The 16,988-nt window shown below is 41.4% G+C and overlaps 1 protein-coding gene across 1 annotated transcript in view; it reads left to right on the forward strand.

The window, feature by feature from the left end:
- Window positions 1–16,988, forward strand: part of rgs12b (regulator of G protein signaling 12b) — a 148,134-nt gene that overhangs the window by 73,850 nt on the left and 57,296 nt on the right. The window contains exons 5-9 of the mRNA XM_052019497.1: window positions 1,405–1,574; window positions 9,738–9,830; window positions 12,944–13,087; window positions 13,370–13,549; window positions 15,561–15,705. Of these exons, the coding sequence (XP_051875457.1) occupies window positions 1,405–1,574; window positions 9,738–9,830; window positions 12,944–13,087; window positions 13,370–13,549; window positions 15,561–15,705 (732 nt within the window). The remainder of the gene's footprint in view (window positions 1–1,404; window positions 1,575–9,737; window positions 9,831–12,943; window positions 13,088–13,369; window positions 13,550–15,560; window positions 15,706–16,988) is intronic.

Raw genomic sequence — 16,988 nt, forward strand, 5'->3', positions numbered from 1 at the left:
CTCCAACAACTCTCAAGAAGTTCGGTACCAACCTGGACAAAGCACTGACTTGATTGGAACTCCATCCACCATACTAAACATTTATTGCCTTCATGCCCACAGTGAAATGGATGCAACGTGTACCATCTGGCACTGCAGTTACTTGCCTTAGGCTACTCCACCAGCACCTCATGAACCCATAACCTCTACCACCTAAAAGGAACCGGGCATCAGGTGCAATTCCTCCAAAATTCTACTGCTCTACTTATCTACCAGGGACAATTTACAGTGGCCCATAAACCACCCAATCCACACACCTTTGGGATGTAGGAGGAAACCCAGGTGGTCATAGGGTAAATGTGCAACTCCCCATAGGCAGCACTGGAGGTCAGGATGCTCGACGTCTCTGGTGCTATGAGGCAGCGACTCTACTCGCTGCACCACTCTGCCTCCTTGTCTTCTTTACTGTCAATCATGTTTTGGTACAATTGGCAAATTTCTTATTTCGGATCAGTGGTCCAGGTATCTTAACCACTATGCTACTGTACCCATTGGGTACCACATTGGTAATTAAATTACTTCCTAGTGGTGGAGAAATGGATCATGAGGTTAAATCGAGCCAAGCCAGCGGTGCTATTTATTTGTCTCATCTCTGGTACTTTGGGCAACAACTCAAATTAGTCCCGATCATGCAGTGGAAAATACTTTGAATCAGAATAGTTTTCTTGTGACTGTCATTTAAAAATGATTTGATATAATGGTAAATGGTGTTGTTGTTATATGGTTGTAATGTGACAGAGCCCAGTTCATCTTGTTTCTACTGTACAACTAGTTGAAAACTCCAGCACAAGAAAATTTTAAGCAATTATTTGGCTTAACTTTTTTTAACTCTTATTTTTAATAATTTCTGCAGAATTTGTGCTTTTAATGTTTGCAGGAACCTAAGGTTTAACTATACCTTTACTAGAACACTTGCTACTATAATGAGGGAAAATAAAATTAGTTACGTCTAGTCAAGGTCGTAGGTTGCTTCCCAATTCCATTTGGTATTGCTGATAAGCAAAACATTTCTGCTTGATATCCTTTTTGTGATTAGGATGGTTTCCAAACAATGAAGATTTATGAAAAGAATTCTTTGAAACTTGCGTCAGTGTGTTCATTGAATCTTTCTTCCTTTGCGTACATGTATTTTCAAATAAGTTAACTGGCTAGTTTCAGGGCTTTGGGGAAAAAGGGAGTGGAACAATTTGGATAATTCTTTCAAAAAATGTTGATATAGGAACATTTGGCCAAATGGCTCTGCCCTTTGTTGTATGATTCTTTGACTTTGATATTTGAAATGTTTTCACTGCTGTTGTAATTGTTTTGGTGCAGGCACGACACAAATCTGTTTGTGCATTAAACATTTGTTATCTTGTTTGACAGAGTTAAATGGTGCTGATCTCAAGAATTACAACAGTGAGAACAGTATCAACAGCAATGCCAGTCTTCCCAGTGTTCAAAGCTGCAGAAAACATGCAGAACGACAGGTAGCTAGCTGGGCTGTGTCCTTTGAGCGACTCCTACAAGATCCAGTCGGCATCAGATATTTCTCAGTAAGTAAACTCTTTTACTTGTAATAGAACCCTTGAAAGGGTGAGCAATCTATACACGACATTATTGATGAGATGATGTCATCTTGCATCTTCTGAATGCTAGGAGAATTCAAGGACAATTAAAAAAGAGATGGTGAGAAAAAAACTGATGTGTGAAAAAGTGAATGCCATTTTAAAAATGTTCATGTTATAAGACATAAGATCCAATAGTTGTGTTTATACACTTTAGTTTTGTATGAATATTATTGTTTCATCTTTTAATTTATTGTAATTTCTGATAAAAATATGTCCCCAGTTTTATTTGTTGTAATTTACCACTCTTGTAGAGTTCAGATATTCCAGGGCTAACAATGTCTTTTTTCCTTTCTTCTTCTGGTGTGGATGCTACTAACAAGGTCGCCATTCTTTATTGCTCCAGAGAAAGTGTTGATGACCACGGTTTTTAAGCACTGTAGTTCCTGTGGTGAAGCTTGGCACTATCCATGACAAATCTGTCTGTGTGATTGACATCCCATGTGCCACCCTAAGTATTCCCCTCCCTCTTGCTGCAATAAGTACCATCTACAAAATGCACCTATGGAATGGCCATCACTGTGGATAGTTTTGTCAATTTGCACAGTGAGCTTGAGTCCAGACAAAGGGATAGAGGTGTTGTAATAGAATCTACAAGCTGAGTTTAGATGAAAGTTGGAATGGCTGAAAATATTTGTGTCGGAAAGTTAATGCGAACAGCTGGGGGGAGGTTTTGGCAAGTAACTTGTCAGAAGTCTTGGGAGCATGATGGGCAATGGCAGCCAGGATGGAGAGCTCAGTGAAAAATGTGGCCATGTTGTTTTGGACTCAGGGAAGAAAGCAGTTTCAAGGCAATATTTCCAGGGCACAAGAAGGGTTATAACATGGGTGTTTGAGGACATTGTGTGTGAGTAGGTGTTTTGGGTGCACTGTGGGAGCCAACCTACATGATTGGAACTAGAAATTGGCCAGCAGAAAAATGGATGAAAGAAGAAAGTAATCTGAGAAGAGCTCATTTGAGGGTAGCATTTGTACCAGAACTCAGGAACTAGCATGTTTGCATGGATGCTCTGGAGGTTGATGACCAATTCTGAATAGCAAAGGCTGCTCTTACTGGATAACGGGGCCTGCCCTGGAGAAACACTAAGAAAGATGGGATAGGATCGGTAAATTGGTTTATTATTATCACACATAGTGAGGTACAGTTAAAAACTTTGTTTTACATGCCATCCATACAGATCATCACATCAGCACATTGAGGTAGTACAAGGGAAAACAATAACAAAATGCAGAATGAGTTGTTACAGAGAAAGTGCAGTGCAGGTAGACAATAAGGTGCAAGGCTATAACAAGGTAGATTGTGAGGTCAAGAGTCCATCTTATCGTACTAGGGGACCATTCAGTAGTCTTATAACAACGGGATAGAAGCTGTCCTTGAGCCTGATGGTACAAATTTTCAGGCTTTTGTATCGGGAATTCCGGATGGTCTGTTGCCTCCCTGGTGCCAGGGTCTGGGATATCTCAGATCAGGTTCAGGTTATTCTCAGGAGGGAGGGCGTGAACCCAGATGTTGTGATCCATGTAGGGACTAACGACGTGGGCAGGAAAAGGGAGGAGGTCTTGCGTAAGGAGTTCAGGGAGTTAGGTGCTAAATTGAGGGGCAGGACATCCAGGGTAACAATCTCAGGATTGCTACCTGTGCCACATGCGAGTGAGGAGAGGAATAGGAAGATTAGGCAGATTAATACGTGGCTGAGGGGATGGTGTGAGAGGGAGGGCTTCAGGTTTATGGATAATTGGGATTTGTTCCAGGGAAGATGGGATCTATTCCAACGGGACGGTTTACACCTGAACTGGAGGGGTACTGACATTCTTGCAGGAAGGTTTGCTAATGCTGCTCGGGGGGGTTTAAACTAAATTTGCAGGGGGAGGGGATCCAGAATGAGAGAGAGGATAGCGAGATGGAGGGTAGAGGACAGATAGGAACTACACAATTTCGGAACATTAATACGAATGGAGAGAGGAGAAATGGGTTAAAAATCCTATACCTGAATGCACGGAGTGTCAGGAATAAGGTAGGCGAGCTTGAAGCTCAGATACGAATGGGTAAGTATGATGTTGTTGGGATAACGGAGACATGGCTGCAGGGAGATCAGACCTGGGAAATGAATTTTCAAGGGTATACATGCTATCGTAAGGACAGGAAGGTGGGCAGGGGGGTGGGGTGGACCTATTGGTGAGGGATGAGATTCAGTCCCTTGCAAGGGGGGACATTGAATCAGGAGAAGTAGAGTCATTGTGGATAGAACTGAGGAACTGTAAGGGCAAAAAGACCCTAATGGGTGTTATCTACAGGCCTCCGAACGGTGGCATGGATATTGGGTGCAAGCTGAATAGTGAGTTAATGTTGGCATGTGGCAAGGGTAATGTCACAGTAGTTATGGGGGATTTCAATATGCAAGTGGACTGGGAAAATCAGGCTGGTACTGGACCCCAGGAAAGGGAGTTTATAGAGTGCCTCCGGGATGCATTCTTGGAGCAGCTGGTATGAGAGCCGACCAGGGAGAGGGCTATTGTGGATTTAGTGCTGTGCAGGATTTGATAAGAGAACTCGAAATAAAGGAGCCATTGGGAGGTAGTGACCATAACATGATAAGTTTTTATCTGCAATTGGAGAGGGAAAAGGGCAAATCAGAAGGGTCAATTTTGCAGTTGAACAAAGGAGACTATGGAGCCATGAGGGAGGAGCTGGCTAAAGTTGACTGGGCGGGCATCCTAGCAGAATTGTCAGTGGAACAGCAATGGCAGGTATTCTTGGGAATAATGCACAAGGTGCAGGATCAGTTTATTCCCCAGAGAAGGAAAGACTCAAAGAGGGGAAAGGGGCCACCATGGCTGACAAAGGAAGTCAGAGATAGCATTGTGTTAAAAAGGAAGAAGTATGGCAGAGCCAAGCTGAGTGGGAAGATAGAAGATTGGGAAATTTTTAAGGTGCAGCAGAATTTAACTAAAAAGGTAATTCGGGAAGAAAAAATGAGGTACGAAGGCAAGCTAGCCAGGAATATTGAGGAGAGCAAAAGCTTTTTTAAGTATGTGAAGGGAAAGAAGTTAGTTAGAAACAATGTTGGGCCCTTGAAGACCGAATCGGGTGAAATTATTACGGGAAATAGGGAGATGGCAGTCGAATTTGTCACGAACCAGCAACAAAAGAAACACACTGAGCATGATTTAGTGTTAAAAACTATTTTATTAATCACTACTTATGATAATACGTAAAATAAAAGTTAAAAAAAATGTTAGTATGTTAGAATTCAAAAATGTTAAACCTCGAACGTTAACCCCAAAACTAAACTCTTCGTGTGTGTGTGTGACAAAGTCCAAAACTCCCAGTTCCGGAATGGTTCTTAAAGTTCAGTTCCACAAGCCATAAGGTGAAACATGAGCAAGGGCTTCTTCAACAACCACCGTTGTCTGAAGATAAGATGTAGATGTAGAAAAACATAGAGAGAGTACATACGAAATCCAAATGTTCCACAATGGAACCCAAACGACACTTCAGTGTTTACTCGGTAGTGACTTCCTCACCCCGAAAAGCATCCGAACCGTGGTCGTCCACACACAAATACCTGTTTCCTTCTACAGGTCAGCAACAAAGTGAACTCCACCGGATTACTTCCAACTTCCATACATGGATTTCTATGGCAAACACAGTTATTGTTTCTCATCCATCGATAGAGAAAACAAGCAGGCTGGTGTCTCTCTCCCTTCTCTCTCTCTCTTTCTTCTTCTTCTCCAAGAACGTCATTACGTCCTTTATCTTCTATTGACGTAAGCACGCCCCACACACACATACACACACACTCTCTATCTTAAAGGGACTTTCACTGAGTCCGTAACAAATTTAATAAGTACTTTGGATCTGTCTTCACGGGGGAAGACGTAAGAAGTCTCCCAGAGGTAAGGATGGACAAAAGGCAGAGGGTGACAGAGGAACTGAAGTGGATTGACATTAGGAAAGAAATGGTGATGGGTAGACTAATGGGGCTGAAGACTGACAAATCCCCAGGTCCAGATGGTCTGCATCCCAGGGTACTAAAGGAGGTGGCTCTAGAAATTGTGGATGCATTGGTGATCATTTTCCGATGTTCCTTAGATTCGGGGTCAGTTCCTGAGGATTGGAGAATGGCTAATGTTATCCCACTTTTTAAGAAAGGAGGGAGGGAGAAAACGGGGAACTATCGTCCAGTTAGCCTAACATCTGCGGTGGGGAAGATGCTAGAGTCCGTTACTAAGGATGAAATAGCGGCATATTTGGATAGCAATGATAGGATTGGGTCGAGTCAATATGGATTTACCAAGGGCAAATCATGCTTGACTAATCTACTGGAGTTTTTTGAGGATGTAACCAGGAAAATAGACGAGGGAGATTCAGTGGATGTTGTATACCTCGACTTTCAGAAGGCATTTGATAAAGTGCCGCACAGGAGATTGGTGGGTAAAATTAGGGCTCGTGGAATTGGGGGGCAGGTATTAACATGGATAGAAAACTGGTTGGCGGATAGGAAACAAAGGGTAGGGGTGAATGGATGTTTCTCAGAATGGCAGGCCGTGACTAGTGGGGTGCCACAGGGCTCGGTGCTGGGACCACAGCTGTTTACGATCTATGTTGATGATTTAGATGAAGGCATTGTGAATAACATTAGCAAGTTTGCTGATGATACAAAGTTGGGTGGCAGTGCGACATGTGAAGAGGAAGTTAGGAGAATTCAAGGTGATTTGGATAGGTTGGGTAAGTGGGCAGATACTTGGCAGATGAAGTTTAATGTGGATAAGTGTGAGGTTATCCACTTTGGGAGCAGGAACAGGAAGGCGGATTATTATCTGAATGGTGTGGAGTTAGGTAAGGGGGAAATACAAAGGGATCTAGGAGTCCTTGTTCATCAGTCACTGAAAGTGAATGAGCAAGTGCAGCAGGCAGTGATGAAGGCTAATGGAATGTTGGCCTGTATTACAAGGGGAATTGAGTACAAAAGCAAAGAGATTCTTTTGCATTTGTACAGGGCCCTGGTGAGACCACTCCTGGAGTATTGTGTACAGTTTTGGTCTCCAGGGTTAAGGAAGGATATCCTGGCTATAGAGGGCGTGCAGCGTAGGTTTACGAGGTTAATTCCGGGGATGTCGGGACTGTCTTATGCTGAGAGGTTGGAGAGACTGGGATTGTACACGCTGGAATTGAGAAGATTGAGAGGGGATCTGATTGAAACATACAGGATTATTAAGGGATTGGACAAGATAGAGACAGGAAATATGTTTCAGATATTGGGGAAGTCCAGGACCAGGGGGCATGATTTAAGAATAAGGGCTAGGCCATTTAGGACAGAGGTGAGGAAAAACAACTTCTCCTAGAGGGTTGTGAATTTGTGGAATGCACTGCCTCAGAGGGCAGTGGAGGCCAATTCTCTGGGCACTTTCAAGAAGGAGCTTGATAGGTTTCTTATAGATAGGGGAATCAAGGGATATGGGGACAAGGCAGGAACAGGATATTGATTGTTGAGGATCAGCCATGATCTAAAAATGGCGGTGCAGACTCGAAGGGCCGAATGGTTTACTGTCTATTGTCTATTCTGCCCAATGAGGGGAGTGGGGGGGAGGAAAACATAGAATGTCCAGGATGGGTTGGGTCTTTAATTATGTTGGCTGCTTTACTGAGGCAGCGAGAAGTATAAACAGAGTCCGCTGAGAAGAGGCTGGTTTCTGTGATGTGCTGAGCTGTGTCCACAACTCTCTGTAGTTTCTTGCAGCCTCGAACAGAGGAGTTGCTATACCAAGACATGATGCATCCGAATAGGACCTCATGTAAACAAGAGTATGTCCACTGCCCCCCTTCCTGAAGTCAATGACGAGCTCTTCTATTTTACTGTCATTGAGGAAAAGGTTGTTGTCATGAAACCGTGCCAGTAGGTTCTCTATCTCCTTCCTGTACTCCGACTCATTATTTGAGATTCGGCCCACTATGGTGGTGTCATTTGCAAACTTGTAGATAGAATTAGAGCAGAATCAGGCCAGGCAGTCATGTGTGTAGGAAGTAACGTAGGGGGCTGAGGACACAGCCTTGTGGGGTACCAGTGCTGAGGTATTGTTATTGGTTTATTATTGTCACTTGTACTGAGGTACAGTGAAAATCATGGCAGAGGTATTGCTGCCTTTCCTTACTGATTGTGCTCTGTTGGTCAGGAAATCAAAGGTCCAGTTGCTAAGGGAGGTGTTGAGTTTCAGGTCTAGGAGTTTGGAGATGAGTTTGCTTGGAATTGAAGTATTGAAGGCGGAGCTGTAATCATAAACAATAGTCTAACATAGGTGTCTTTACTGTCCAGATGCCCAGAGGTAAGTGTAGGGCCAGCAAGATGGCGTACGCCATAGACCTGTTTCGACTGTAGGTGAATTGCAGTGGGTTGAGATTGTCTGGGAGGCTGGAGTTGATATGTGCCGTGACCAGTCTCTCAAAGCACTTCATGATGGTGGATGTCAGAGCCACCAGGTGGTAGTCATTAAGGCACGATACCTTATTTTTCTTGGGTACCAAGATGATAGTGGTGATCTTAAAGCAGGTGGAGACCTCAGATTGAAGTAGGGAGAGGCTAAAAATGTCTGCAAATACCATCGCCAGCTGATCTGTACAGGATCTAAGGACATGGCTGGGGACTCCATCCAGGCCAGATGCTATCATAAATCTGATTTTTATTCATTGCCATTTATTTTGTGTTATGCTGTGTTACATTTTAAATTCAGCTGGCTCTGTAGAAATTTTAATGGACATTTCTGTATATGAGATGTTCATAGTAACTTACTGGATTATGGTGATAGGTTGAATTCAGTTTTTAAGGCATCTGCTGTGTTTTGGAGGATTATATTCAGCAATAAAAGGAGAAAATGCTGTAAATAGCTCGTGAAAATTCTAGAGAAAACAGCCCCAGCTTGTCCAACAATCAACAAATATTTGGCTTTGACAAAAAGACATTAGATAATTATATTTGAACTGAATTAGTCCAAGATTAACACGTGGAAAGTGAATCAAAATAATTGTCTGTGTTTCTGCATTATAGCAATAGCCAGGCAACAAACATTAGGTGACAATCATTGGATCAGTTGTAAAAGAAAGTATAATACATCTCTTCGAGCAGGAATATGTGTATGTATAACAATAGAGCAGGAATTTATTTTTACCTTCTTGTAAAATAATGTATGATATTTGCTTAGTTAATAACATTTCTCTGAGATGGAATTATGAATGCAGCTCTGTGCAAAACAAGTTAATTGGGAGGTCATGACATTAAAAGCAGGAACTGAAGTTGATACAACTAGACATTTTTTGGAAGAAGGACACTGCTCTATTTAAGAAAACAGCTTTGGCTGTAAAACTAGATAAAAGGACAACGTGATGAATCAAACTCTCAGAAATGGCAGATTTTCTTGTTGTATTTTAGATGTCACTCAAAACATGGATAAAGTAAGGCAGTTTGTAGCACGGAGAAGATCAGTGTTTTGATTGGAATTTGCATGCTTGTGTGTGGTCAGGTTATTTTATCTTAGAATGACTTTTACAACTTTCCTAAAAGATCAACCCCTTTTCTACTTAGAGTCAATGTTTAGATGTTTCCAATTAGTATTTTTTTTCTTGTTGATTTATTTGCCAAAAGGTCTTACTATTTTTAACTACTGAAGGCCTGGTTAGAAAGAAAGAAAGCAGAGAAACTCAGTTGTTTAGTTTTTTACTTCTGACAAATGACACATTCCTTGGAAATGCAGTAGATATTGTCAGATAGACAAATACAGCAGTTGTCTTCTATGAGTGGTGCCAAGGGATTTCGAAGGTTTATCCAAACTGCAGGAAAAGGGAAGTTGGGCTTTGGATTTTCATTTCTGCTGGAGATCAGCATTTCTTTACAAGGTAGCAGTCATATAATACTTTTGATTTAATCTTCCTGTTCGGAGTGCAATTTCTGGGCTCATATAGAAGTGTTCTCTGCGAATAAAGTGCATCTCAATATTTTCTCTAGAATTGAGCACTGCATTTGTCAGGTAAGTAGAATTGTGTTTATAGTTGCTAAGTTGAGAAAATTCACTTATTTATATGTTACATTATTTTGATAGGAGTTTCTGAAGAAAGAATTTAGTGAAGAAAACATATTGTTCTGGCAGAACTGTGAGTACTTCAGCCAAATCCCTCAGCATGACAAGAAGCAGGTGAGGAATATGTTAAAAAATTAACTAACTTTTAGTTTCCATGCCAATGTTCTTATCTTTGAACTTTAGACTGATTTAGATTGGTGGAATGGAAAGACATCTTGTAGATGCAGTTTAGTGCAGATAAAATGGGGAGAAGGAAGATATTTTAGTTGTTGAAATTTTAAGGAAGTGGCTTCAGACTGAAATCTCAAGGTAGTTGCACACAACACTGGTTAACATAGGACAGTACAGCACAAGAACAGGCCCTTCAGCCCATGATGACTGTGCCGACCATGATGGTTAAGCCACACTTGAAGAACTGTGCAGTTCTGGTTGCAACACTATAGGAAGGATGAGATTGTGCTAGAGAGGTAGTACAAGGCCGTTGCCTGGATGTTGCCTGGATTGGAGAACTTTAGTCATAAGGAGAGATTGGATAGGCTGGGCTTGTTCTCCCTGGAGCAAAGGAAGCTGAGGGATGACTTGATAGAGGTATATAAAATTATGAGAGCATAGATATGGTCAGAATCTTCTTCTCATGGTGGGAAAACAAGAGCGCATGGGTTTAAGGTGAGAGGAAGGAATTTTAAAGGGGATCTGAGGGGAAAGTTTTTTTTTACACAGAGTAGTGATATCTGGGACACGCTGCCAGGGGAAGTGGTAGTATTAGATACAGTCACTATGTTTAGGAGGCATTTAGACAGGCATTTGACTAGTCTGGGCATAGAAGGATACAGTGCTAATATGGGCTTAGTGTAGATGGACAAAAAGGTTGGTGTGGACCTGGTGGTCCGAAGGGCCACTTTCTGTGTCGTACGACTATGACCATGTGAAGTTAGCAGGATACATTAACAACTCAAATAATAAAACACAATGGCTGTAGGTAATGGATCCCATCATGCTGTTACTTTAGGGCAATGGGATTGACTATGGTTCATTAAGTTAGAAAACTGTCATTTTTCTTGTCACAGTTTAACTTTATGCCGGAAATTCAACTGGGTACATTCCAATCATATTACACCCTTGTGATAGTCATGCGATCAGAGTGCCAAAAATGCCTGAAAAATTCAAAAGGTCAGGCAGTATCTTTGGAGAGAAAAAGAGATATACCGTTTCAAGTCCACGAGCTTTCATCAGAACTAGAAATATGAGAAAACAAGCGTACTTTAGGTGGAGGGGGAGGGATCGAGACACCAAAGGGAATGTGTGTGAGAGGGTGGAGACCATGGTTGTCCAGATAACATATCAGGTGTCGAGTTAATGGATGAATATGGGTAATTCAAGGGAGAAAAAAAAAAGCACGATACTGTGAAATACTGTTGCTAGAAAAGTGAAACAAAAAGAGAGTGCTGGAAATACCCAGCAGATCATGGAGCACACATGGAGTGAGGATGGAAATGAGTCAGTGCTATAGGTAGAGAACCCTGACACAAATAGGAAAGACTGTTACCTGAAATTAATAAATTCAATGCTGCGTCCTCCTGGTGGTCACTTCCAGAAGTATGATGTGTTAACTCTACATTGGAAGGGACTGCCATAAATGATTAGTCTCCCTACTTATTTTTGTATGCAGGCCTAACATAGCATGGAACTAACACCACATCCTTTACTCACCTCATCCAGCCCTGATTCACTATCACATCCTGGCCCCAGCCACTGATCATAGTGTCCACCCTACTGAACTCTAATGTGAGACCTGAACCACAGTCTGGCCCTTGAGATGCTGATCACATGCCCCTTGAGATCCTGACCCTGATCAGCTCTCTTTTCGCTTTCTAAATGATTCCCAGCCCTTGAGGCTCCAACACTCAATCTTAGCCCCTGTAGTGCACAATCACCGTGAAACTGCCACTCCACTTAGCTTCAAGGCCCTCTTGTTTCTCAGATCAGTGCCCAATAACTGCCATCATTCCCATGCCTGCCACTTTCTACTTGCCTTAAGTCCAATGCTCCTGGGACCCAGTTAGATTCATAGAGACATATAGCATGGAAACAGGTCCTTCAGCCCACATGCTGACCATCAACCACCCATTTACACTAATCCTACATTAATCCCATTATTTTGTTCACCCCGCACTCATCAGCTGCCACCCCCAGATTCTACCAGTCACCTACATACTAGGAGCACTTTACAGGGGCCAATTAACCTACCAACATACACATCTTTGGGCGATGGGAGGAAACTAGGAGCATCCAGAAGAAACTTAAGTGGTCACAGGGAGAAGCTGCACACAGACAGCACTCGGGGACAGGATTGAACCCGGGTCTCTGGCGCTGTGAGGCATCAGCCCTACTGTGCTGCCCTAACTGTGGGAGAAAATAGCTATTATATACAATGAATGATTAAAGTTAAGAATGCATGATGATTGAAACAGATTCAGTTTGACACTGGGTTTTTGACATGAAACATCAATTCTGTTTCTCTCTTAAGATGCTGCCTGAGCTGCTGAGTGTTTCCAGTATATTCTATTTTTGGTACAGATTCAGTAGTCTTCAAAAAGAACTTGGTAAAAGTAAATGCTGGAAATGTGCAAAAGTGTGTTAGACTAGGACTTTAGCTTGCCAGGACTGGCAATTAGCTTGTTGCATTGTACTGTTCTATGATTTATTCAAAACGTGTCAGTATTTCAGACGTGTTGAGAAAAATCTTTGAATACTCAAAGCATTATCTCAGTCCATTGACGCATTAATGCTTTGTAGCAGAGTATGTTCGGATGCAAAAACACAAAGCTAGCTTGTCATCTCAATCTGCCTTATTTGGCGAGGCTGACTATTTGGTGGTTCCATTTCTGTAGCAAGTGCTGGAGGAAAGATCAATCATTTTGAAAGAATAGGTATCGCCATTTAATCTCTGCTTGAGGCCTAGGCTGAATTAGTTTCACTTTATGGAAAGGATTTTTTTTGTCATCAGTTTCAATGCTTCTTGTTTTGATCAATTAAAAGGAGTTTGGTAAAACATAGTAATTAATTAAATATTCCAAAATTTCGCTCTGAATGGTAAAGGGATTAAAAATGTCACAATTTTCACTTTCTTACTGCATTTAATTTAAACATCCATGTGTTGGTAATGAGGGTAATTTTTACTGCCAGTATTCCCTTTATTGTTTGTCTGATTCCACTGTCATTTACAGCTTTTGTATAGAGCTCGGGAGATCTACAACAATTTCTTATCCAACAAGGCAGTCACTCCCGTCAATATCGACAGTCAGGCACAGTTAGCTGATGATATCATCAATGCACCACACCCAGATATGTTTAAAGAGCAACAGCTACAGGTAAAGCAAGTAGTGCCTTTTATTCACTTACATATTTTGAAAGCTTCAAGTTTTATAATTTTATTGAATAACACGTTTGTATTTAAAAATATCTTGACAAAGGAATTTTCAGTTAACAGTCTGTGATATCATATTCTAATCTAAAAGTAATCATCATTATTTCATGGTACACTTACACATGAAGATTATTCACTATACACACAAAGGTAATGTCTGTTTTTAATCTGAAAATGATGGTACATGGAAACAAAAAAACACGGTTATTTCTTTTCTTCAAAGTAGATTTTTAGCCTGATGAAGTTTGACAGCTATACTCGTTTTCTGAAATCAACATTATACCAAGAATGTATGTTAGCAGAAGTGGAGGGCCGTGCCTTACCTGATCCTTGTCAGATACCTTGCAGTCCTGCCTCAAAGCACAGTGCCAGCTCGGACCGGTCCAACCTTTCTACCCCAAACAAGGTAGGTGGTTAACCAGTTTTATATTGACTTCAGTATGTGCATATGAACATGAGATATAGAAGCAGGAGTAGGTTATACAGTTTCCCCCCCACCTCCCAACTCTGCTCTGCTATTCAATAAAATCAAAGCTGATCCTGTACCTTTATCTATTGTCCCATCCTCGTATCCTCTGATCTCCTCAGCAATGAGACTGTCGTGGCCTAGGATATGATTAGGGTTGTACAGTGAGTGATGGAAGTATCTAGGGTTCTGACCTGATCTTTATCATGAAATAAGCATACTCATAAAAGCAAGGGCAAGGGTTGGGGTCAGATAGCCTTTTAGGCTCCTCAGTGAAGCTGTGGCCTAGCACATTCCTGGAGCCTACTAAACAGATGATGAAAAAATAGGGGAGGAGGAAGGATGAGGAATTATGGTAATGTTTGGCCCTTCAGTTGAACAAGTTGCATAAGGAAGTAAGATCCTTGTTAAGGAGACACAAGAGACTGCAGGTACTGGGATCTGGAGAAAAATATCAAGCTTCTGAAGGAACTCAGTGGATCAGGCAGCACCAGTGGAGGCAGAGGGATAGTTGACGTTTTGAGTCGAAACTCTGCATCAGGACTGAGAGTGTAAAGGGGAGATAGCCAGTGTAAAGAGGTGAGGTGCCAGGGGCTGGCAAGCGATAGGTGGATCCAGGTGAGGAGGGTTTGATGTGCAGATGGACCAAGGTGGGAGAGGAGGAGATAGCAACAGAGGCTGGGAGGTTATGGATAAAGACAACAAAGGGCTGTACATTATGAAATCTGATAAGAAAGGATGGTGATGAGTGGAACCAGATAAAGTAGAAGGAACAGTGGTGGGAGGGGAAGGCATAGGGGACCGAATAAGTTGAGTGTGTGGATGATAGGCAGATAGAACCGGGAGGGGAAGGAATACTTGTTAACTCTGGTTAGTGTTGTCAATCCTTTGTAAGTAAGAGGATGTTCTTACAGCATAAAGAAAGTAAATTTACATGTATTATAACTATGATTATTTAGTAGTGGAAGTTAAATATATACTGAGCAACTGAAAATTTGTTTTACTGTGGAGAAGAATCAAAAGAAATAGAAGTGGGTATGACTGTCCCATCAAGTCTGCTCTACCATTCATGGTTCATCTTTTACCTCAGTACCATTTTAATGAGCTAACCACATATCTCTGTTTTGAATGAGCACAAAGAGCGCTCTTTCACAGCTTCCTCATAGAGAATTACAAAAGTTCATTGCTCTCCGAATGAAGAAATTTCTCATCTTCCCAACTGAAATTACCGACCCCTTATTTTCAGACACAGTGTTCCCTGGTCCCAGCTCTTTAGTCAGGGGGAACATCAAGCTTGCATGGAAATTGTAAGTCCTTTTAATAATTTTGTAAGTTTTGATGAGATCTCCTCACATAGTTTAAAACTCTGAAGAATACAATACTAATCCATCAATCTTGCCTCGTTTTCCCCACCCCCCAATCGGGCAGAAGATACAAAAGCTTGAGAACACACAAAAGCTTGAGAACACGTACCACCAGGCTCAAGGACGGCTTCTATCCCGCTGTTATAAGACTCTTGAATGGACCTCTTGTACAATAAAGATGAACTCTTGTTCTCTCAATCTATCTCGTCATGGCCCTTGCACTTTATTTGCCTACCTGCACTGTGCTTTCTCTAGCTGTAACACTATATTCTGCATTGTTTTTTTCCTTTTGTGCTACCTCAATGTACTTGTACATGGGATGCTCTGTCTGGATGGCATGCAAACAAAAACTTTTCAATGTATCTCAGTACATGTGTCAATAATATATCAACTACCAATCTCCAGTTTAATGATTCAGGAAGGACAGAGACTGAAACTTGGAAAGGCTGTGAGTTTTCAATTTATTTTCAAACAGTTTCAAGCAGTTACTTCATTCGTAAGACCAATACAACAACGTAGACAAACTTACGTACAACCAAGGTAATTTTCTAATTGTGTACCTCACCAGAGGTTTGTTTCTCGTTTAGTCTAGCACAAAACCTAAATCAAGCAGGATACTAAACAGTGAACTTGAAGATGACAATGGCAATAAAAAGAAAACATTTTTTTCCTGGTCACGAAGGAGTCTGGGACGAATTCAGAAGAGGAAAGAGAATGGAGACTCGCATGCTGGTAATTACTGCTAATCCTGCATATATTTTAATGGTGCTAAAGAATCCACTTTTTTAATGTTGGCAGAGGAGGGCCAATGCAAAAGGGAAGGCAGAATTTTAGAATAAATGGACTGTAAGAGGTTACATAGTGATGTAAAAAGGATTTAAGTCGTTCCTTAAAGATATGGCAGAATTTATAATGGGGAATAGGAAATGACAGGAGGGAGACAACCTTTGATGTTTCCTTTGAAGGAAACTTCCTTTGAAGTTTGACCCAATGAGAAGCTGCAGAAATTTGAGAGAATCAAGGGTTTGGAGAGAATGAGGAACTGGAAAAAAAAATTGGAATTAGTAAACAAAAAGTACTGGAGAAGTTTGTGAGATTGAAATTGAGATATCCCAATATTCAGATGATCGACGTACCAGAATTTTGAAAGAAGTGGCTGTAGGTTTAGAAATGAATTAGTTATCGTATTTTAAAATGCAGATTCTGGAGTAGTTCCTGTAGATTGGAGGATAGCAAATGAGACCCCACTATTTAAGGAAGAGAGAGAAAATGGGGACCTACTGACTGATTAACTTCAGAGGCAGGGAAAATGCTGAAATCTCTAATGAATGATGTAATAACATCTGAAAAAGAATAATAGGACTGAACAACATGAATTTATGAATGGGAAATAATGTTTGACGAATCTGTTGGAGTTCAAGGATGTGATTGGTAGATTAGATAAGAGGAACCAGTGGATGTGATGTATTTAGATTTTCAGAAATCTTTCAATAAGGTTCCATACAGGGGGGTTGGTCAAACAAGGTTAAAAGAGGTTAATGTACTGACATAGAGAGTTGGTTAACAGAATGAAAACAAATAGGATTAGAACATAGAACAGTACAGCACAGAAACAAGCCCTTTGGCCTGTGATGTCTGTGCCAACCATGAGGCCAAATTAAACTAACCCCGTCTGTCTGCATGTGATCCATATCCCTCCCACTCCCTACATATTCATGTGCCTATCCATATGCCTGAACAGCGAGGGAATGGAGGGATATGCATCATGTGCAGGCAGATAAAGTTAGCTTAATTTGTCATATTCATGTATGCTAAATATATTAAGGAAGTCTGTGACATGGGGTACAGCAGGAATTGGTGCTTGGGCCTCTGCTATCTACAATCACATCAACAACTTGGCTGAGGAGTACAGATGCCATGTACCCAAGTTGCTAATGATACAAATTTGCTGATGAGATTGAGAGTAGGGAAGAATCTATGAAGAGGCTTCTGGGGGAAATCTGAGTGAGAACATG

Source organism: Pristis pectinata, chromosome 7 (assembly GCF_009764475.1).
Source record: "Pristis pectinata isolate sPriPec2 chromosome 7, sPriPec2.1.pri, whole genome shotgun sequence".
NCBI classification, from domain to species: Eukaryota; Metazoa; Chordata; class Chondrichthyes; order Rhinopristiformes; family Pristidae; genus Pristis; species Pristis pectinata.